This window comes from Telmatherina bonti (assembly GCF_933228915.1).
Source record: "Telmatherina bonti genome assembly, chromosome: 5".
Taxonomy (NCBI): domain Eukaryota; kingdom Metazoa; phylum Chordata; class Actinopteri; order Atheriniformes; family Telmatherinidae; genus Telmatherina; species Telmatherina bonti.
The window spans coordinates 24,247,251-24,270,900 of record NC_136623.1 but is presented as its reverse complement, the minus strand read 5'-3'; the positions used below and the strand labels follow the sequence as shown (position 1 = coordinate 24,270,900).

At 41.7% G+C, this 23,650-nt stretch overlaps 4 protein-coding genes across 4 annotated transcripts; 1 reads left to right on the top strand and 3 right to left on the bottom strand.

Moving 5' to 3' along the window:
* Positions 1-607: 607 nt before the first annotated feature.
* LOC306756399 (uncharacterized protein) lies at positions 608-9,500 on the bottom strand (the record flags this gene model as incomplete). The annotated part of the gene is given in 6 exon segments (XM_079241127.1): positions 608-669; positions 1,130-1,264; positions 3,094-3,138; positions 3,141-3,161; positions 3,164-7,342; positions 9,236-9,500. Coding segments are annotated over 6 exon segments (4,557 nt in total). The 5' UTR covers positions 9,351-9,500.
* Positions 9,501-10,724: 1,224 nt separating this feature from the next.
* Positions 10,725-15,802, bottom strand: LOC306756398 (uncharacterized protein; the record flags this gene model as incomplete). Its single annotated transcript, XM_079241126.1, has 2 exons — positions 10,725-15,188; positions 15,424-15,802. The coding sequence occupies 2 exons, from the start codon at positions 15,800-15,802 to the stop codon at positions 11,614-11,616; spliced, it is 3,954 nt and encodes a 1,317-aa protein (XP_079097252.1). The 3' UTR covers positions 10,725-11,613.
* A 406-nt stretch (positions 15,803-16,208) lies between these two features.
* Positions 16,209-20,285, bottom strand: LOC306756100 (uncharacterized protein). Its single transcript, XM_079240757.1, has 4 exons — positions 20,185-20,285; positions 19,124-19,877; positions 18,328-18,753; positions 16,209-18,235 (listed from the first exon to the last, which is right to left on the bottom strand). The coding sequence occupies exons 2-4, from the start codon at positions 19,377-19,379 to the stop codon at positions 17,367-17,369; spliced, it is 1,551 nt and encodes a 516-aa protein (XP_079096883.1). The 5' UTR covers positions 19,380-19,877; positions 20,185-20,285; the 3' UTR covers positions 16,209-17,366.
* An 829-nt stretch (positions 20,286-21,114) lies between these two features.
* LOC306756222 (trypsin-3-like) lies at positions 21,115-22,283 on the top strand (the record flags this gene model as incomplete). The annotated part of the gene is made up of 5 exons (XM_079240916.1): positions 21,115-21,154; positions 21,232-21,388; positions 21,570-21,823; positions 21,918-22,054; positions 22,134-22,283. 5 exons carry the CDS (start codon positions 21,115-21,117, stop codon positions 22,281-22,283), a joined length of 738 nt encoding a protein of 245 aa, XP_079097042.1.
* Between the last annotated feature and the right edge of the window lie 1,367 nt (positions 22,284-23,650).

Below are 23,650 nucleotides of genomic sequence, written 5' to 3'. Positions count from 1 at the left end.
GCATGTTTCACATAATGTAAATGCAGCATGGCCATTTCATCGAAGCCCATATCACATTCAATACACTCCCATTCCCAATACTTGTGCTCTCTGTGTTTGTTTGGCTTACTCTCATCCACCTCCAATACCATTTGGGACTGCACAATTTCTGATTTCTGATCACTGGAAGGATCAAGCCAGCTCAGCAATTCAGGAAGCTTGAAGCAATGCACAGGCTCTCCGCAGTCCGACTCCTCAGAGTTTTCCTCACTGTGTACAAAATCAATCTGTTCAAGTGGACCCTGATCCTCATTTTCTGGCATGGTTTCTGTCTGTCTTAAAAGTGCCTCCATGTTTGCATTAACCTCTGGGTCATGACTTACACTGGTGGAAAGGACATTTGTTTGAACACTTCCTTCTTTCTCATCAATCCCTAGAGACTTACGGTACAGCCCCAATTTACCTCTGAAATGTTTTCTTTTGTGTGCAATCAATTTTCTTAAATAACAGAAGCTCTTCCCACAGAATGTGCACTGGTGAGACTTTGCCCTGGAGATTTTATTTGGTAGACCCAGGCGCCGTTTTGCTGCACGGAGGCTCTTTTCACTGGTGTTTGGCTTATGTTGCCTCAGGCTGTGACTTTGCAGATGTTTATCAAGTGACACATCATCTTCAAAGCCTCGAGCACAGCTTAAACACCAAAAACGCTTCTGGTTATGAAGTTCAAGGTGAGCCATCCATTTCTTCGCAGATGTGAAGTATTTGTTACACAGGTCACACTTGGGTGGAGTTGAATTGTGTCGTCTATGTGACCTGTGAACTCTCAGATGACCAATCAGACGTGTTCGCCTGATAAACGACATCCCGCAGTCTGGACACTCATACTTGCGCAAGTTTTGGTCACTCTGAATTGGAGGTTTTTCTGGAGGAGGTTGGGCTTCATGCAGCTTTTGGTGTTTTTTGAACGAAACCAGATATGTATAAATCTTCCCACAGACTCGACAGGTGTAAAATTTTTGAAGCGCAGGTGTGGGAAAAGCAGAATCTTGAAGTAGCTCTGATGGTGTATTAGTCATGTCACACTCATCTCCAACTCCACTTTTGTTTTTATTTTTGTTTTGTCCTACATCTTTGCTCGCAGAAATGATACCTGCCCCAGGAGTCCCGCTGTCTCCCATCTGACCTTCCTCCTCCTCCAGGGCATGCTGGTGCAGGTGAGTCTTGTAGGCGTCTGAGTTTGTAAAGATCAGTCCACAATCCTTACATGCAACGCTGCATTTCTTTACTAAAAAGGAAAGAAGAAGATATTTTAAAAGCAATTTCTTTCAATTTATTGACTTTTAGGAGGCATTTATACATATGTAAGCATATTTTATGTTGCTGTCCAACTGGCTGATGTGTTTAATTGCATCTGAAATTTTGGAACAGAACAGAACCAAGAAGCCTGAATATTACTGATATCTACAACTTGTGTGGAAAGTGAGCATTTCACAATAGCAGAGAAATCTTCACTTGTTAAGAAGTAAAAGATATCCTGCACCAAAATAACCCGCATTTTTTATTAAACCCTTTTTAAGAATAATTTGAAAAAGCCGATTGAGAAGATGCTGTTTTCTGTATAGATCTCATGATAATGGTACGGAAGCTGTGAAGATGTCTTTAAGGTTATTCTAGTATTTAAACTGTGTTCAACACCAAACAAATCTGCAACTTGATTTTCTGTTGATCCAGAGACTTATGTGTAAAGGATGACAGAAGATAAAGATGATGCTTTCACTGACTTTTCACTTTGCTCAACCAAAAGTAGATTTTAACATCTGAACATGTTAATCTCCCCAAATAACAAACCCTGTTCCTGAAAACTGAAGCTTGAAGTATCTTTTATCAAAGTTTATCAATAAGCTGACTGTTAAATATTTTAATTAGATCTATAATATTAATCATGGCAATGCTGCCAAACCAGAACGATTCTTCTAAAAATTGTTTAATTCCTTCAAGTTTTGGTGTTTGTTCTTGAAGGTTTATCACAATAATGATTCAGTCATTTTAATAAAAATAAGTTAGTCCCTTTCATAGTGATTAGTAACGGTCTCTACTACTGGCAGCTCTTGTGTAAAAAGTGATATTAAGTCAATCGGAAGTGGTTATATTACATTATAATATGCAAGTCAACATGTTACCCGAAGAAAAAAGTAAATAAATACATTTTTTAAAAATCCCAAAATGCATTAATCCATAAACACCTTGAAAAAAACTTGCCTTGAACTGACAGTAAATCAACGACATGACCCAGTAAATCACGTTTTTAAGAACTTTATCTTCTTTAAATCTTCCTAACAGCAAGTTTAACAAGAAGTCACAAAGTGTACTGGTCATAAAGAAGAATATCTATAAATTAACAAAGGAAAACTTAACAGCTATCCTACAGAAACACTTTTTAGTTTATACACCAGGGAAAAAAATAACACGAGAAACAAAATAATGGAAAACATATCATACACAGCTTACAATTACTTAAGTGTTACATTTTGCAGAAGTAATTAATAGTACCAAGAGCTTCTGTCTACCAGTTTTAGCTGCTTCTAACTTTTTGTAAGACATGTTTAAGTACTTTAGTTCTGATACATTTCCAGTATTAAAAAGAACAGCAGCAAGATTTTTACATAGCTGGGGTTCAGCATCATTTTAACATCTTCATAAACTTTGCAGTGCATAAACAACTCATCTAATTTCTTTTAGTTTAAACCGATGAGGACAGGCATAAATCAATACTTTTTATACATCTATTTTATACAAATTTCAATACTTAAGGGACCTCAAAAGGATTAGTAAGGTTCAGCTGACATTCGCAACAGGCCTGTTTTAAAAAAAAAACAAACAAAAAAAAAAAACCTCAATATTTCTTTATAACAACCTACTATTATAACAGAGGTTATATTGTCACAATACAGATGTGCTAGTTCAGTGTAAAGGGAAGCCTGAGGAAAAAGAAAGAACATTTTAGCTTAACACATTTGGTCTCAGAAAGAAACAGAAATCCACATTCTACAGGTCCTTTTTTTTTCCTTTTTTTTTTTTTAACACTTTACGGGCATTTTCAATATGATGTATGACGCTGGTGCAAATCAGTCTCTTGAGGAAAAGTAGTTCCACATTCAAAGTAAGGCCGCCGTCGCCTCCTATGAGACAGCAGCAGAGGCTGTGCTCTGGCTTTTATCGTCACTGAAACATTCCAAGTGATGATCAATAAGGTCTTGTATTTGACTGAAGGTCCTGGGGCAAATGGAGCAATGGTAAGAGCCGCTGTCGTTACACTGCTGAGTTTTGTGTTTTTGTAATGCAGATGACGACGGAAAGATTTTGCCACAATGCTGACACTTATGGCCACTTTGTGTCTGGCTGCTTGGCAAAAGCGTAGGTTGCTTCGTGGTAAAAGGTGGGAGAGACTTTCTGTTGTCAGGTTTTTGAGGATTTGAGTTCATAGCAGCGCTGAGCCTGAAACGCACCTCATTTGGTAGACGGCAGCGCACTTCGTCGTGCCAGGCGAGGTGCTGCTGTAGTTGATTCTCTGTCCAAAAGCCGTGGCAGCACAGAGCGCAGCAGTATGGCCGGGTCTTTGCCTTGAGCTTGTGCGTTTCCAACTGTTCCTCTGTTTGAAAAGCTTTCCCACACTTCCCACACTTGTAGAGGCATTTGACCGAGTGCTCCGACAGACGGCCGAGAGGGGAGGGAATCTCTGCTGTGGATGCTTGGATCTCCAGTTTAGGCTCCTGTTTTACTTCCAAGCAAACTTTTTTATGGTCAGGGTGGTCACCTGCAGAGCTGGACTGATTCCCACAGTCAAAAGTTTTCACAGGATGTGACTCCGATCTGATTTTCTTCTTTCCACTGCCTACAGAACTATTGTTTACTGGTCCCAAATTTTCTGTCATCTTGAGTTCTTGGTTTGAGTCTATCGGCTCCTTTTTTGCATTCAGGGGAAGCTTATCTTTGTTGTTTGTGCTCTTTGAGTGGGCTTGCCACTTATGAGCACGCAGACCTCTTGCTTTTGCAAAAGTCATGGAGCAGAGAGGGCAACGGTGAGCTTTTGGTTTCAGCATTGCTGTCAGTGATTTGCTTTGACTGCAAGTCACATCTCCTCTTTCTGGGATGTGCGCCAACAGCTTGTTTTCATGATGGTCTGGAGACTCGACAGTTTTAATGTGCTGATCCTCTAAATTAGAGACCGGAAGTGAACCCTGCTCAACTGTCTTGTCAGACTCTATACATGGAAACTGGTTTGGAGTGCCGTTTTCTGCACTTCTGCTTGAATCTGGCTCTGTTCTGGTTTGACACTGAAGGTTGAAGATCTGATGGCGCTGCAGAACGCGATGGTTGAAAAATTGCTTGCCACATTTGTTGCACTGGAAAGGTCCATCTTCAGCCTTGTGGCTTACAGGTTTTGAGTCATCGTCTTTTAGCGAAGATCGTGAACACTTCTTTTCTCTGTGCCATCGCTTGTGGGAGCCCAGGGCCGAGTTGGTTGTGAATCGCCTCCCGCACTCCGAACAGTGAAACAGCCCTTTACTTGGCTCTTCTTTTTTAGATTTCTTAAACATCAGAGAAACGGCCAAGCTAGATTTCGTTGTTTCATCTTCAGCATGTACTCTTTTGTGAAAATTCAAAGCTCCAACCACTGAAAAGCTTCTGTCACACATATTGCATTTGTATTTTGAATCAGCTGAGCAGTGATCTTTTACATTTCCCACGTCTGTATGTCCGTCCATCTTCAGCTCACCGCTTGCATCAGTTTGTGCCTTAAGCTGGTCAGAGCACTCCACAGCAGCTTCGTTATTTTCAGGTCGGTTTGTCTTCATGGCTACTTGGCTCTCTCTTTTAACACAAAGCTTCTGATGAGCCCTCAGAGAGCCCTTGTTACTGAAATGTGCAAGGCATGTTGCACACTGCAGAGTCTCCAGTGCAGTCGTGGATGATGGAGTGTATCCCGTCTCGTAACCATGGCTCTTCATATGAAACTGCAACGCTTTGGCCCGTGAAAATAGCTTCCCACAGTCGGGACAGCTGTATGTGTTCTTTTTCAGCTGCTCCATCTGATGCTGAAAAGACTTGATGGGTGGTGGGAGTAACTGGTCACTGTGCACAACTTGATGTCTGAGGAGGCTGGAGAAAAGGCGGAAAGATCGATGGCAAAGTTCACATTTGTGATTTCCATTTTCATGTTTGCGCATATGCAACGCCATGATGCCTTTGTGGCGGAACTTTCTGCCACATACTGGACATGCAACCTTGATGCCGGAGCGCGAACGTCCATTAACGGAGGTAAAAGATCCTGGGATGCCTTTTCTTAGCCTCAAATCTACACACTCAGTCTGATTTTGCTTGTGGTGCGAGTAAGCCCCTAAAGACCAAAAACCCTTTCCACACTGCTCACAATGATAGATCTTTGGACCTAGAAGGGTTTTCTTTGGATTGTACTCCTTTTTAGTGACAAAAGTATGCTCACTTTTTTGCGCGCTGCATGTTTTCATATGGTTAAACAAGCTGGATGCATGCGAATAAGACACTGTGCAATCTAGACACTGAAATTGTTTTCTTTTGGGATGCTGCAACTGATGGGAGACCAAAGCAGACAAATGAGAAAAACTTTCACCACACTCATGGCATGTTAAATTTTTCATCTCCAAGCCCTCATCGTGATTCAACACATTGCTTGAGTTTTGATCAATGTGGCTTTGTACGTGGTTGCAGTATGCATCATAGCTACTAGCTTCATGGCCACATGTTTGACATGTATAAGCTGCCACTGACTGACCTCGAGCCTGTCGTCTTCTCTTATGCACGTCATGCCACATTCTGTGAACACGTAACGACGAAGGACTAGAAAACCAGCGATAGCAGTCTGAACAATCATAACGTCCCTCAGCCGTTTCGTTCTCGGCGTCTGTTACTGACAGTGCAGACTCATCAATTTGCTCAAAGTCAATCTGGACGATTTTCAAGTCCATCTCTGGTTTTGACACAGTGTCGCCATCATCTCTTACTTCCTGGTCCGATTCACACAACAGCTCAAGATCAGGATTCCCCTCTTGGTCTGCCTCCTCTTCAGATTCACTGGCACTGATCACCTGCACATTAAAGTCCCCAGGCTCATAGCTTTCCATGTCTTCATCAGTCTCACCAATGTGTGATTCTTCAGCTGTATCACATGCAAGAAAACTTCCAGGTTGCAGGTTTTCTTCTGTTAAAGACTCCACATGCCCAGTCCTACTTTCTGGTATTTTGTTGTGTGATGACAGCGAGGAACGAATCGTGGCTTCCTTCTCCGTTTCTCTGAAAACATCAGTGTGCTGCAGTTGATGAGAATTAAGTGCCGACGCCCTGGAAAACTTCAGCCCACAATCTTTACATTCAAATGCCCTTTTCTGAAGCTGACACACTTGATGAAGGAAAGACTTTGCAGGCGTCTCATCACTGTGAGCTGTGCGCTGATGCTTGTAGTAGAATGTGAGAGTCATAAAAACTTTTCCACATTCCTCACATGGAAACCTTTTTGCTGAATCATCAGAGTGATTAGCATGCCACCTCTGATGATTAAAGAGGGCAATATGACCACTGAAAGCCTTTTTACACTCGCTGCAGTAGAATTCATTGGAACTCTTCTTTGGTTTTTGTTTCATCTCTTCTGAGGAACACTGGTTGTTGCGGCTGAATCGCTGATGGGTTTTCAGTCGTGACGTTGTAGAAAAAGCTTTACCACATGAGCATTTGTGAAGGTTTTCAGAAGCATCCTCTGTCTGAGCTTCACTGGGCTTCATCTCCACCTCGGACTCTCCAATCTGAAACGCATCTCCTGAATTTCTGTTTCTGGACTTTACCAACTTTTCTTCATGGCAGCGTCGATGAGCATCAAGGGCTGAAGCGCGAGAATAATTCCTTCCGCAAGATTCGCACTGAAATGATTTCTTTTTCAAATGTTCCAGGTCATGAAAAACTGATTTTGAGGGTTGTCTGTGGGAGCGCTGGTGGTTGAGAAAGTGTCCAATCACAACGTAAGATTTCCCACAGTCTGGACATTCATAACTATGCTGCTTTGTTTCTCCAGCATTCATCGCAACATCCAACTCCTTCAGGGAGATCTGATCATGGTTCTTCATATGCAAGTGGAGTTCACTCATATCAAGGAAAGAGAGTGAACAGAAAGCACAGAAATAGGCTTTTTCACTGTTCTTTTCAGCATCATGTAAACTATCGGTCTGGTTGCCTAGATAAATGTTTTGTTGCTGGTGCTGATGATGATGCTCCAGTAAGGCTGCCTCCTCTCTGAAGGTTTCTCCACAATGTTGACAGCAGAAAACCCCATCCCCTAGAAATAGAAATGGGAAAATAGGAGGTCAAAGCCACTCCTGCTTTCAGAAAAGGATAGAAAGAATAAAAACTGATCAAAAACACAGGTGCAAAGCATCTTTTATTGAAAATAAAATTAATTTACAGAATACAACAGAATTTCTACATAAAACAAAAAAAAAAAGTAAAATATAATCCCATTTAGAAAAAACAAAAAATGAAAACTGATGTTAATAAGCGGCAAAACAGAGCCAAATGTATACGTTTCATTCATATCAAAATAGCTCATGTTATATCCCACTTTAGTCTGGGTCGATACCAGCAAGATGAGGACAGGGCAACAACTTCAAAGAAAGTTTGATATGATCTTTAAAAAGCACCTGATAGCCCTTTTTTTCTTTAAAAAAAAAAAAGAAGAAATATATAAGAGACAAGTTTTCATACACGTGATATGAGCAGCTAAAGCTAAATGACCGTTTTTCCTGTTTCAAAGCAAAAATTTTAAAATGGTTTTCCCCAACCAACAAACCAAGAATCAAAACAAACCAAGAAGTCAAGAATGACCAGCTACTGAATCAGGTACTGAATGATCACATAATAATTAAAGAAATGACAAGATAACGCATAACTGTGTGAGTCAAAAATACAAAGATATAACTGACAGCAAGCTTTACCTCTGAAAGACATCCAGTAAAATCACTATAATTCAGTACTGAAAACTGAAGTTTGGCAAACTTCAGGTTTCAAGCAAAAAAGAAGATTTAAAATGGATGAAAATTGCAGGTTAGTTTTTTGTGTCTACACTGTTTGAGTTTGTGTTGCTTACATCATTTAATATGACTATACTTTTGATACTTTTTTAACTGTGGGTTATTTGTGCTACATCAGAACATGAGCTCATTCCTTGTTTGTCGCTTTTTTAAAATTATATAAAACAGTAAATTAAAGTAGGGGTAGGACTCAATTACAGAAAACAAACTATTTTATAACAGGTTTTGAACTGGATATAAACAATTGCATTTTAATCGCATCACAATATTTGCCCCAGAAGCAACTTTTTTTTTTTTTTTAATGGCTATTAGTTGATGACTAAATCAAAAATATACAACGTGACAATAATTTTCACTTTTAAAATGTTTTCATCCATACTATTCATTAAGAAGTATTAATACCCAATAGTAAACCAGAGCAGGATCAATTCATAGCAACTTCAGTCTGGTTATGCAGCAAAAGTGATCACCTTCTGCTCTGACAGCAGGAATTCAACAGTAAAGGCTCTCGTGTGTTATTTTGGACGTGCGAGGAGCTACGTTGTAAACTACTCCCCAAAAAGTCTCTGATAACAACAGAAATATTTATATATATATATATATATATATATATATTTATATATATATATATATATATATAAATACACACACACACACACACACACACACACACACACACACACATACATACATACATATACACATAATGCCTGAGTTTTAGGACGTCTACTGCGTGCATCAGTTTAGTACAGGAAAATTGTGCACCGACAAACGTTTTGCGATTAAATGCATACATTTTTTAAAAATAATGTTTCTTATCAATCACAATTAACGCGTTAAAATTCCAACCTTAAAATTAACAGGTTGTAATTAACTCATGCAGATAACCCGGTTGTATCTGACAAAAGAGGCGCTGTATTAACTTAACACCTCATGCCCATTGTTCTTAATGGCCAAAGATAGGAATGACGTTTATGACGTTCAATTCTGCTTTTGCGGATTTGTTTTCAGAGTTTGCATGTTTTATGCAAGCCATAGGTCTGCTCGTGTTTTCTGGATAAAACTTGTATAAGGATACACGTGAAAATCGACGCGATGACTGACTGACTGGACTAAATCGCCGTGTATTATTGGATACTTACTGTTAGATGTGTCTTTAGCTGATGTATCGGCGTTGTTTTGGGGTGCTCTGTCAGCACTGCAGGGTTTGTTTTCAGCGCTGTCTTCTCTGGTCGATGCTGCAGCAGATTCGTCCATCTTGGCGTGGTTGCTTCCTACTGTTAGCTCTGGGCTAGCTCTTTCTCACTAGCTAAACAACGCCAAACAGGCTTTTTTCAAACTACTGCGCAGTCCGCTCAGACGTAAAGACGACGTGACCATTTACAAATGCAACGAACTACTTAAATGCCACGCAATAATGCAGCATACTCCACTTAATGAATGCGAGTATTGATGAACAAAACAACCAGCTGTTTCACACATGCGCAATATAACAGTTCCCGCCCCGGCAACTCTTCTTCTTCGACTAAGTCTTCTTATATTCTTTTGTTTTATTGTCAGTCAACTTACCGCCGTCTACTGCAGAGGGGCAGAAACTGATAACAAAGAGGATACAAAACTACATTCTCATAAACTCTCACTATTGTTTTGCTGCAGTGGTTCTATAGGAAGAATATTTACACATGAAGTAGAGAAATGTCACCTCTGAAAATGCTTTTCTTCATCTCTTCACCATCTGTTCTATTGATCTACATGTTGGACAGACTCTAGCTGATTAGTCTCAAATTATTTTGCAAGGTGATAACATAATTCAAATGCCTTCTTGAATCCTGTGTGCTCAAATCTAATGCTATTTTGCCACCATCATGCTTTTGAATGTCACCCATGTCCTAGTCCACCTACCATGTTTTTCCTGTCCTGTGAGTTTAAAATGTATTCATTTTCCAATTTCCACTACCTTATTTAGTCCACTCATTGTAATTTATTACATTTTGCAATAAAAAAATCCTCTTTTTTAGACTTAAAGAGAAAACATTTCCAATAATAACTGTATTGAGTTTCTTCTACATTTTCATATCTGCATAACAGGAATATCCAGATTTTAACCTTGAATTAAGTTCTATGTGAAATAGTGCACCATGCAAACTTGAAATAAAAAGGCTGTTTTTAAAATCTATTTATTTAAATCAATATTTAGATACCATGGGAAAATTTGTCCATGCCAAAACAATGGATAAAGGTAGGGCAGGATTTTTGTAATGGTGGATTCACAGAAGAAGGTATATTCATTTGCATTTTTACAAAGTAAAAGTGTTATTGTGTAGTTGTACATCAGTGTTAAAAGTTTTCAGTCTTGAATAGGGCTAGGAAGGCTAGTCAACTGTACAGATTTATAAAAGTGAAAAAAATATATTTTGTAATTAGCTAAATCTACAGATAAGAAATTCTATATTATGCACAAAAACACATTTCAGAACTCAAAACTTGACTTGGTGACATGAAAGACAAATTGCAAACCTAAATGGTCATTCCGGTGAGGGATTCTTACAGGAACAAATGGAGTATAACATTCATGTTTGTATTACCTTAAAAAAAAAAAAAAAACAATGACAAAACATCATATATGTTCAACTTTAGTTTATTACAAAACTCACTACTTAACAGTGTTATTAATTATATAATGGTGCCCAATCTTTCAGTTTCAAATAATAATCCAAGAATTACAATTTACAGAAAACTTGTATTGTGAATGGACCTTCAAGTTATACTTTGTTTACAGATACTGTTGGTTTGACCAAATAACCAAGATGAAAGTGTTTCTGGTGAGATATCAGGACCCAGCCCATGGTCCTCTGAGTACAAGTGCTTTCTAACAGAATTATCATTGTATGTGGACAGCTTTTCTATGTTCTGACAAATGTAATTTGTGAGCACAGCAACCTCCATCACCTCTCTGAAAGCAAAACCTTACATGTCTTTACATTATCTTTGAAATAATTGTTCTGCTTTTCTGGAAGTAAGGTCACATTGTTGAGTCTACCTCAAGCACAAACTAGGGCCTAGAATACCAAGACAGCAGACATGCAGACTGTACTCATATAAAGGCACACAGTATACTGTACATAAAGAAACACGGTACAAATGGTTCAAGACATATGAACAAAACTATAAAAGTACTAATATTTTCTAAATCTAAATGTTATTGGCAATAAATGAGACATAACCTGTAGAACCTCATTAATCTGCACCCCATCCCAAAGCTTAAACGCACTCAAAAGATAGTGAAACCCGTTTAACGGAACGTGTGTACACCCTCCATTTTGAAACACACTGAACAGTCATATTTGAAGCTCAAAGTCTTAAAATCAAAAGTGCAAACTAAATCAGGTTTCATGTTTATCTTTTTATGTTTAATGCCCATCCACTCAGCTAGTACATCCGCACAACAGTGTCACACAAATGAGGTTCCACAGAGTAAAAATGATGAAAACATAATGGTTTTGTTACTACTATAGAAATGTCATATCTCCCCTTGTGCATGTTGCAAGTAATGCATTTGTAGATCCAGCTCTCGAGTAAGAGAGCACCCACATATCATGCATTGGAGAAGCCGTTCTGGGGCAAAAGGCAATCGGGATCCAAGTTTGTGAGGTTCAGTCTGCGGGGCAAGTTGAGGTAGGGGCAGGGTCTGTGGCATGTGTGTCCTCTCGTTCATGACTGCCTGTGGTGTGAAAAAAATATTTGGGTGTGGAGGTCTTGGAAGTGCACCAACTGCGACTGAGTGAAGAGGGTGAGGGCCAGGCAAAGCAAGAGGAGGGAGCGGAGCAAGTGGAGGCGAGAAAAAAGGAGAAGGCTGATTTATAATTATTTGAGTGCCTGTTACCATTGGTTGCTGCTGCAGCTCCTGTCCACTGCCTGGTTTTAACTGCCCAGAGAGCAGTGACTGAGGACCCACAGGACTATTTTGGAAGCCCCATACTGTCGTTCCCAACCCCTGACCAAAACGATGAGGCTCATATTGGATGGAGATGGGAACTTTCTGCGTTGCCGCCTGGACACTGCCCCAGCCGGCTGACACCTGTTTTTGCTGCAGCTGAAAATCTTGGTTATTTAATAATTTCTCAGTCGAGTTTATAGTCTTTGGAATCCCTGGAGGTGCTTGAATATCCCACAAGGTGTTACCGACCCCATGAGAAACAGGAGTTGAAATTGGCATAGCACTGCTTTGGTCTATTTGAGCCGCGGTGGACACACCTGTTAAGCCTGAAGCCCACGGCTTTTGTGGCTCACAGCCATTCCACAGCTTCTCTGGCTGCATAACAGTCGAAGACAAAACTTGAGAAGTGCTCACGTCCCACACCCTGTCCTCTTTCTTGGGAGGCGTGGACGGCTCCTTCTGTGATGACACTGGGGCACCGGCCCACCTAGGCAGCTGAAGCTCTTTCCCCAGCTTGTTCGGAGAGCTTTGGGAGTTTGCTAACGGCGCAGGCCTGATGCTCCACAGTGCTGCTCCATCCATGTACGAGGAAGGAACGGAGAAGTCGTGCTGCACAGAGCTTGTGGAAGCTTGCGCTGTGGATGTGGAGTTGCTGCTCCAAGTGGGAGGCTTGTGTTGCCTGTGCTGCGCCATCTCAGTCACCGATGAAGGGCTGGATTTTTTTGGCACGTTCATCTGGTGGGAGCTGACAACAGAAGAGCCCCCCTCTTTCAAGTGTGCATCTGAGCTTGGAGCTGAAGTGGGGCCTGACTGAGTTAACAGAGGGATATCTGCCCAGCCTGGACTCCTCTGATGGTGTTGTTGCAGCCCTGCCGGCGTTGGACTGTCAAACTGCGCCTGCTGCGGAGCTCTGTGTTGTTGCTGTGTAGATGGGACGGGCATCACCTCGCCGCCATCCACCTTCCATTGCACCGGCTGAGGATGGGACTCAGCCAGCCACGGCTCCTTCTGCTGCCTGCTCTGTGAATCGATGCGATTCGGGAGCATGGAAGACGGCGGTTGTGGTACTCTTCTGTGCAAATCCGCTTCTCTTAATGGAGAGAGGGGATACATAGGCTGCTGATGACTCACCATCCCTGTAACCCCCAAAGGTCTAGACCAGCTCCACACTAACCTCCCCCCTCTCTTACCTCTGCCTCTCATCCTAGCTCCTACAGGGAGGGAATTGTACTGGATGGAATGCTGTTTCTTACGAGTGTGGATCTTCTGGTGAACTAACAGGCTGCTAAACCAAGAAAAGGTTTTGTGACACTCATCACAGCGGTGAGGCCTTTCCCCTGTGTGTGTGTTCATGTGATCACGTAACAAATATGCTAAGCCAAAGCTCTTGTCACACAGGTTACACTTATGAGGTTTGTCACCATTGTGCGACAACATATGCTGCTGCAGCTGGGTTTCGTCGCTGTAGCCTTTGCGGCAGCTGGTGCAGCGGAACGGCTTTTCCTGGTGCAGCTTTTGATGCGTTCTCATGTTCTGCAGAAAGGCAAATTCCTTCCCACAATCAGAACATTTATATGGCTTCTTGCCGGTGTGGATGATGAGATGTTGCTGCAGGTAGCTGCTGAATCTAAAGCCCTTGCCACACACTTTACACTGGTAAGGCTTGTCCTTGGAATGTATGCGCATATGCAGCTCTAACACAGAGCGATGGCGGAATGTTTTACCACACTCCGAACACTTATACGACTTAATACTTAAGTTTTCATTCTTCCACTTCCCCTGCACATTGTCATTAGCTATTGGAGTAAACTGCTGTTGAGGCGGTTCTGCCAACTTTTCTAAATATTGTGTGGTTGTCTTGTGGACGCTTAATAAGTGTACTTTTAAACTAGACTCATCGCGATAAATACTAGGACAGTGTGGGCAAATGTGTCCTTTTTCCCAGTACTTGTTCACCTCCTTCGTGGGTCGAGGAGTCCTATCCAGCTTTTCATACTCTGCCTCATGAATAAGCATGTGGGCTCTCAGCTTGGCTGGTACAGAGAAGGTCTCGGGACAAAGAGGGCAGCTGAATATGCGTTTTGGTTCCTCACTCTGTTGTGTGTTCTCTTTCCCCGCTTTTTTAACCACATCATGTCCAGATGCAGGGGCCTGTTTAGTGGGGGGCTCACTGGTAGAGTTAGTTTCACCCAGCCTATGTTGACGGCAGTGTGCCTTCATGTTCTGTGCAAAAGCAAATGTTTTGCCACATTCATGGCATCGGAAGGGCTTCTGGCCTGTGTGCAGATACTGGTGCTGATGGAGGAGGCTGCTGTACTTGAACGTTTTTCCACAGATGTTGCACAGATGAGAGCGGCTGTTGTCTGTGTGCTTGCGACGGTGGTCTTCCATGACGGAGTAGTGTTTGAAAACCATGCCACACTCTGGGCACTCATAGGGTTTGAGAGCAGTGTGACATCTCTGGTGTAAGTGCAGGGCTGCGGTGTTTGGAAAAGTTTGGTTACACTCTTGGCAGGTGAAGATGCTCTCCTGGGAATGAGACATCATGTGCTTAGTGACAGATACTTTAAACTGGAATTCTTGGCGGCACAGGGGGCAGTGGTAAGGCTTTTCTACTGTATTACTGCAGCTGTGGTCCCTTAGCCTACCAACCGCAGAAAAGATGCACCGACATTCGGCACACTGAAATCTACCCTCTTCCTTAGTTTGCACCTCCTTCTTTAGATTCAAAAGCCGTTCCTCCCTCTCTTTGTGTTCATTTCTGTGTTTGATGAGGCTGCTGCGGTGCTGGAAGGTAAGGCCGCATTTTTTACAGGTGAGGGGCGTGAGCTCATCCTCGTGTGCGTGAAAGTGGCGGTGAAGGTTGAACGTCTCGCGGCGGTTGAACCTCTTCCCACATTCCTTACACACTAAACGGCACCTTTTCTGTTTAGCTGTTGGATCAGCATCTTCAACTCGGTCCACCTCCTCTTCATCCTCAACAATCTCCTCCATGCCATCAGCTTCTGTCAGATCTGCAGCTGGTGGCTTCTCTGCACTTTTCTCATCACCATGCGACTTTCCCCCCTCATTAGTCTCCTCTGCATCTGTAGTGATGTTGTTGTCAACATGCTTGTCCTTCTTCTCCTCTTCAGCAGCCTCAGCAACGCCTTTATAGTCTAAGGAAAGAGAAAAACATCACAGTAATAAGCTGTAAACTATTATACAGTGATTTACTGCAAGCTAATAACAAAGCTACCCCTTGCAAGAGCGGATAATACACATATATGCTGCCAGTTAGATTTTGTTATTGTTATTTTTGTTGGTTTGTAGGGAACCCGCGGTGAGAGCTGCAGCTCAGGTTAGCCTGTAGGCTAAAGCTAACGGTAAATTATATCAACAATGTTAGCATACCACACTTATCATTTTTCTCCGTGTTTCTTATCGGCGTCTCCACGTCTTCTTCAGCCTCTGACCAGTCGAAAGCCTGCTTCTCGCTGCCAGAGGCCTCGGCCATCTTTAGCTCCTCCGGTGAATTGCATGTCGTTTTGTCTGCTCCGGCACCGGACTCGACATTAACCTCAGAATGGCTGGCAACACAACCTCCGTTGCTGCCAACATCGTCTCTGTGCTCCTTCTCTGGACTACTCCTGCTTTTATCACATGTTGGTTCTTCTTTCTGGTCTGTGCTGCATCCCGACTCCACCGCCAAGGCCTTTTCCCCAGATGTTTCCACCTCCTCCGCAGGGCTTTTCTGTCGTTTTGGAGACTCCGGTGGGTCTACGGCGGCCATGTTTCACCCATGCACCCCCTTGTCCACAGCACTCAGGGATCAGACGAGCCAGGAATTACGTTTCCGGTGGAAACCTTCACAATAAAGCGGATCATCACTGAGCCAGATGTGATTCATTATTTCAGATGAGATATTTTGAAGCTTTAAGTAATACATTTCCACTTTCCTTTGCTGGTTTTATTGCCATACACACCAAACTCCTTCACAACTTAATTCATTCAACACAGACTTTCTACACTAACAGTTCACATTATTCTGCAAAAGTGCAAACTTTTAAAAAAAAAAAATCCTGCAACAAATCCAGAAATGATCAGCTGGGTTCATTTGCAGTTCATGGGTGTCTTTTATTAAGTTTAGTTACATTTCATCAGAACAATGGCTATCTACAAAATATAATTTGTGCAAATCTACATAGATGACCATATGCTGCTGCTTTGCAACTATTTACAAACACATCCATAATACTGCATGCAAGATTAATCAATAGCCCCCTACAGCAGGGATGCCAGGTCCAGTCCTCCAAATCTACTATCCTCCCAACGTTTAGATGCATCCATTCTCCAACACAACCAGCTGAATACCCTCATCAGCATGCCATTCAGCTCCACAGAGACCTGGCAACAAGCCACTCATTTGATTAAGATGTGCTGCATATACTAGTTGCTGGATAGTAGATCCCAAGGACCAGACCTGGTCACCCCTGCCCTACAGTTTAAATTTAACCATAAACATCAATTCAGTTTTTTTTCATTTGTCTGACATATCTTCCAAAACTCATAACTTAAAAAAATAAAACTTCCAAAATGCACTGACAAAAACAGAGCCTAACTTTATAGTCCAACCAAAATTTGGACAAGCATTATGAAATCTTTAAAACAGCACAGGCGCGAGGGGATTTGATGACCAAATGGCGAGGGGCACGGATGCCCCTGAGCGGTGAGGCTAAGGGGCATGTCATTCCCACAGCCCTCCCTGTTTCTATTTGTGAAAGGCATAAAAATACTCCCCGAATTAAGAATAAAACAAAAACACAAGCAAACATTAGCAGGTAATTACGATATTGGCGTAACTATAATATAACAACTGCAGGTTACAGATACTTTATAACGATGTGGTTAGCTTAGCCGTAGAACTGAGCTGGTATGGAACTAGAGAAAGGATCATGATTTGCTCCGCTGCAAATCATGCAGACACGTGCATATTAGAGATTTGCATCTACATTGTCATTCCTCTGGGTACTGAAAGATTGATGAACGAAGCTGTCGTTCCATAGATCAGCAATTTCCATAAAGTTTTCAAGGACAAAAGTATGTACATATATATATGATAAACTAATATAATGTTAAGGCCACCTATGAACTTGCACATAGTTCACTCACCTGCTTCAGTCCTTAAATACAAACCTAACTGTGAAATGGATAACACATATAGAGAAGGAAGGAAAACTGCTATAGCTATAAATTATAAGTACTTTGAGATTTTTAAAAAAAAGAGCTTTGTGTCAGGTCACATTTTAAAAACATCAAATACGCACTTTAAACAGTTTTTTATGAATACATTCTCCTCAGCGCTTTCTTCTGCGCCTGTGGTCTACAGCTCTCCCTCGCCGTGGCCTCTGAATATTTCCATTTGTCCCGGTGGTTGGCTCAGAGGGAAAAGTGCCAGGTATATCTGGGGATGATGGGGATGATGGTGAAGGAGCTAGTGCTAGAGCTGAGTGATTACTGGAGTGCTGAATGGCCTGAGGTTGCTGCTGTAGATGAGTTTGGTGCTGTTGGGACCGTTGCTGTCCAACATGTGACTGTTGAGGGGTTTCAGCCTGCTGTTGTTGTAGCTGATGTGGTTCTGTGTGCTGTAGCTGCTGAATAGGCTGTAGTTGTAAGTGCTGCTGAGGTGTTTGTGACGGGTGGGCTTGTTGCACACGATGTTGCTGTGGCTGTGGTTGTTGTTGGGTCTCGAGCACTCCCAAAAGCCTTTGCAAGAGGACATTGTTTTGTTGAAGACTGATGGCTAATGCCTCTTGCGAAGCCACAAGGGTTCTCATGTCCTGTCTGAAACTTTCGCCAAACTCCCGGAGACTCTTTTCTACTCGATTTCCCAGCTGAAGTGCAGCTTCTCCCAATCCCCGAAGCTCATCTTCAAGCCAAGAGCTGCGTGGGGGAGCTTCAAGAGGACCTTGCGTTCCAAGTGATGGCTGAGGACTGCTGGGTTGAGGGCTGCCATTGAGGAATGGAGCACTATAGAGGGGGGAAGGAGGCAGCCATCGTTCTGACGGAGGGGGTGGTCCTATTCCTAAACCAAGTCCTAATCCCAGTTTGTCTTCCATACTGTTCTCTACTGGCTCACAGTCAGGTTCTCCAACATCTCTCTCACGTTCGGGATTCTCATCATCTTTCTCCAAACCATCCCTCTCTGATCCATCCACCATTACACCTGTGTAAAGTAGATAAAAAAGTTGATTTTTTTCCCCCCAAAATTAATATATCTTTGAGCAAAAGATTACTTCTCTCACACATTGATGTTACCTGTGTCAGAGTCAGGGAAGCATGGAAAACTGGGTTTTGGTCTTGTGTTTTGCTTTTGTCGGGCTTGATGAAGCCTAGGGCTTGGGTGAGAGGGATGTCCAAGCATTGATGCCCCTCTGCTGGATGGCAGGTAGCAACTGCGATGGCGAGCATCTGCCAGCCTGCCACCATTGCGTCTCTTTAAATCGTCCCAGCGCTTCTTTACCTCTCGAAGAGTGCGTGGGACTCTAGATACAGCATTGACCCTTTCTAGGATTCCTGCCCAAATGCGCTCCCTCTCTCGCCTCCGTAGCCTCCCTGCGGGTCCGAAGAGTTCTCCCTCACACCGAGTGACTTCTGACACCAACACCTCAAGTTCTGCTCCACTGAAACGACTCTTTCTTTTTCCTGCTCCGCCAGCAGCCAGTGCAGCTGACATTGCTCTGTCTGAAAAGAGAAAAGCAAGAGAATAGTTGGTACTTTAACTGTATCAATTATGGCAACATTATTCTCTTTCCCCTAAATCACTATTTTGTAGCTACATACATAAATGTCCTATGAGTAGATAAAGGCTATGCATAAGCTCCCAAATATACAATACAACTTTATTTATAAGGCATTTAAAAAACAACAATGTTGACCAAAGTGCCACATTGTGGGGGTTAAAAAGAAACAGAATAAATAACATACATTAGGACAACTTAGAAAAAATTTCAGACATCTAAAAACAATTAAAAAAAAAAAAAAGAAAAATATCCACAGAACTGTTGAATCCCACAAAGTTTTGAACAAGGACCCAAATTTCTTTTAGGCTTACTTTGTTCAATGGATAAAAGGTCGTCCGACGACATGCCCGGTGCCATGATGTTTGGGTGCACCACTACCACGTTGAAGGGGAGTCCTCCTGGTAATGAGCTGTTCTGGTCACAGCTACCATCTGAGTCATCGTCATCCCTGGGGAAGCCATTTTCTGAGGCTCCCCCTCCAAAGGGTCCCTCCGGAGACTCCACTTTGATGTGCATGGGAGGTGATTGCTCATACAGCAGCCCCCCCTCCTCGTAGTACTCAGTCATGGATCAGACCTGATTTACAGGAGAACTGACTGGCGGGTCAATTCTGTTACTGACAGCTTCTGCCCCATGAACATAAGTGCAAAGTTTCACAACTTAAGCCATTATAAACCCTCAGCATAATGCAGGATCATAAAGATGCTGCTGCTATGGCTGCCATAAACATTAAAGAGTGACTTTTTTCCCCTCTATGAAACATATAAACTTACCCCTTAAATACCGTTTAAAAATATATACATATGTAATATTATTCAAAATATATTGGACATTGTTGTTGAGAGATTAAAAACATAATAATAGTCTGTATTTTTTTTATGAAGAGACTTCAATGGCACGCTCCAGCTACTTAATTAAAAGTCCCCCATTTTCATTTACAATCATATGCTATCAAAAGCCCATATAAACTATATTAAACCTCCTGGAGCAGGCTGACAGTCAGGTATACACGTCTGCTTGTTGTGCATCGAGATGCATCATCCAGGCTGACAGTCGCCTCCAAAGCTGAAATACAAACAAAACAAACCAATGCTTAATACCATGTCTAACCATCACAACGTGCATTACAATACACATTTTAGGCTTTCTACGTGATGTTGACTTGAGCACTATGTCGCATCGATGCGCATTTTTTTCTGCACCACATCCGCAATGGTTGCGCATTCCGCATACATTAGGTGCTGCTCTTGAAATGGAGCTACTTGTTAGCTATCAGGCTACCACAGCCCCAGGTGAAGCAGAAGCTTTCTCAGAGCTGTCAGCGAGAAAACAACATACGCGGTTAAAAAGATGACCTTGCAGACTGTCTTACCTCCAGACAGCTCCACATGGGAGGCAAAACCAAACCAAAACACGGCTGGTGCAGCTGTTAGCTCAGCCGCCGAGACACAAACCGTGGACAGTCGCTTTGAGTTGACGTCACTTACGTGGCGCATTCAGGACCAATCAGTAGAAAGTAGATCTGTACGCGATTAGTTTATTGACAGCTGATGTTGTTCTGTTACAGTGACTTTATAATTACTCTGAACCTGCCTGTCACAAACACTGCATACAGCCATCTGTAAAGCTTTTCAAACGTTTTAGTTATTTGTTAAAGGCACTTAGTCTTACTGTCACTACAGGAATGAAAAAATATTTTTATTGATGATGGATCTTATTACAGCTACTGCTTTAAAGAGAGAATGATGCTGATGCATACAAAAGGAAGGAAAAGGAAATAAATTTGAAACGTGTAAATATAGCCCAACCAATATGAGTGCAAACATAAAACATAATGATCTTTTAGTTATTCAAGAGGTACATTTGCCTGACTGCAGCAGCACAGATAAATACTAAAAATAAAAAAAAAACAAAAGACAAATAGCCAAACAAAAAACAAACAAACAAAAAAAGAAACAAAACTGAATTGGAGTTTTTTTTCTTTTCCCCTATTTGCCTAATATATTCTTCTCTTCTCTTTTGTTTAACTTTCATTTATAAAAGTTGTCCCACTAAGACATTTGGTCTCTAGTAAGAGAGACTAGAGTCACAAAAGAGTGATTTAGAATTTTCTTGTGCTTTTATCTCACACCATGCTGCTGTTTCCCACGTAGGATAATATTTAATCATGATGCAAGATGCGTGGAAAAATCCTGAGAGAATGTATGAGATAAAAATGTGCATAGATAGGTAGTTTACCTCTATATAAAGCCTCTTTATCTACTCCACTTGTGCGTGGACTTGTTCAGAAGAGGACACAGTCATGAAGTATTTCATTCTATTGGCCCTTTTTGCTGCAGCATGTAAGTTTCTGTGGAGAATTTCTTCATATCGAGATGATTTGAAGATAAGGTCAAAGGTGTGGAACTTTGCATTGCAGATGCTGCTCCCATTGAGGATGACAAGATTGTTGGAGGCTATGAGTGCAGGAAGAACTCCGTGCCCTACCAGGTGTCTCTGAACTCTGGCTACCACTTCTGTGGGGGCTCCCTAATCTCCAGCACCTGGGTGGTGTCTGCTGCTCACTGCTACAAGTCGTAAGTCAAGTGACTGGGCATTAGATAAAGTTGATGTAAGATGCAGTCAACTCTATTAAAGAAATACACATTTGCTGACTGGCCCCTTTGGCCAACACATACATACTTTGAACTAAAGATGCAGATTTCATGATCCTTCTGACAGCAGATCAGGTGTTTACCCTGATGTCTCTCTCTGCAGCCGTATCCAGGTGCGTCTTGGTGAGCACAACATTGCTGTCAATGAGGGCACTGAGCAGTTCATTGACTCTGCAAAGGTCATCCGTCACCCTCACTACAGCAGCTACAACCTGGACAATGACATCATGCTGATCAAGCTGAGCAAGCCCGCCAGCCTGAACAGCTACGTCCGCACCGTGTCCCTGCCCTCCAGCTGTACCAGCGCTGGCTCCCGCTGTCTGATCTCTGGATGGGGAAACACCAGCAGCACTGGAAGTCAGTGACACACTGAAATCACAAGTGAAAGGGAATGATATTAATACATGATGAGGTGGGAGAGATATTTACAGGATTTTTTTTTCTTTTCCAGGCAACTACCCTGATCGCCTCATGTGCCTGGACGCTCCCATCCTGAGTGACAGCAGTTGCAAATCCTCCTACCCTGGACAGATCACCTCCAACATGTTCTGTGCAGGATACTTGGAGGGAGGCAAGGACTCCTGCCAGGTAAAGCTGCTGCTTCCTAAAGCAGACAGATCAAACTTCAGGACAACTTGTGGTTTTCATCTGTGTTTTTCTCTGTCAGGGTGACTCTGGTGGCCCCGTGGTGTGCAACGGTCAGCTGCAGGGTATTGTGTCCTGGGGTTACGGCTGTGCCCAGAGGAACAAGCCTGGAGTTTACGCCAAGGTTTGCAACTACAACACCTGGATTCGCAACACCATGTCCTCCAACTAAATGGAACTGAAGTCACTTCATCCAACATGGACTAAAAGAATCCACAACTAAGACAACTTCTGAAAAAATAAATGGTCAATCTTTTATTTCTGTCATTTCTTGTGTTTGCTGCTGGATAATGCAGATACTCAGAGAATCAATGCATTATAAACATAAAACCATTTAAAAAAAAAAAAAGAATTATGTAAAAATAAATAATAATCTTTGATAAACAAAACACTAACAATCATATAAATTTCATAAGTATTTAGTACAAAAGAAATTACAAGGATGCAAATTGTGTGTGACGTAGGAGTTCAACATTTGTTTGTCTTATGATTGAAATAATTCAAAACAGAGAAAAAAATAACTGCTGGATTTTACCTTTATAAACAAATGAGTACATCCTGATATAAAGTTGCTTAAATCAGGAAATTTCCAACATTTAAGGTAATTTAAAAATGAAAAGAATAAAAACATTAATTGTGCTTAAGAAAGAATATAATTTAAAAAAAAAAAAGAAGATATACTCATGATTTTACATTAGGATTACAGAGTTGTGTTATTACAGAATAAGACCTATCATCTTTTACATTATTATATGTATACCAAACAATCCAGATTAATATTGAAGACCAATTATTCATCCCATTGACAACACAGACATTAAGAACAGAGTCAAGCTGTATTTGAAACACACATTGGTTGTGTGTCAGTAATTGCAACGTCATAAACATAATTTCTAACGTCAATCATCCATTCATTCATTGGCCATACCTATATCTCCCAATACCGGTAGTGGTAAGGTGGGAGCCAACCCCAGGAGACAGGGTAGACCCTGGACATGGTTCCAGTAATCATAACTCCAAGTAAACTGTTATTAAACAAGTAGTTTAAAAACTTCAGACACACTTTTTCTGTTTTGTCATTGGTTCATGAATTAGGAGTCAAACAGGCTACAGACAGGAAAAGAAATGTCTGACTGGAAGAAGATATAAAGTTATAAACAAATACAGATAATACTTTATGAGTTAAGGGGTTTTCTGTATGTGATGCAACATTTAGATATGAAGAGCAACATAATTTGATTGTTAATTGACCTTCAACAAACCCCTTATTTAACAGTGTGCATAAACTAAGTGTTCATCACTAGTTTTAAGACATCAGTCTGCGGGACCTCTAGGACACAATGCATTTTTGAATAAATTACTGACCACAAAAAATGCACTAAAAAAGGAAATCTGTGTCCTTAGCCACACAGACAACAAAAAGTCAGATTCATTCATGAGGATGCGATGGACGCCAAGAATGTAGTTGAAATCTACTGCAATCCTGTGCAAAATAAAGGACTTTTTCACTCCACATTTTATATAACAAATGGATTCTTC

What these genes read in the sequence shown, in the direction of transcription:
- LOC306756100 (XM_079240757.1), bottom strand. Translation starts at nt 19,379, where the DNA reads ATGACTGAGTACTACGAGGAGGGGGGGCTGCTGTATGAGCAATCACCT. An exon ending in CCTTTTATCCATTGAACAAA is followed by an intron (nt 18,754 to 19,123) that starts GTAAGCCTAAAA and finishes TTCTCTTTTCAG; the next exon opens with ACAGAGCAATGTCAGCTGCA. An exon ending in CTTCCCTGACTCTGACACAG is followed by an intron (nt 18,236 to 18,327) that starts GTAACATCAATG and finishes TACTTTACACAG; the next exon opens with GTGTAATGGTGGATGGATCA.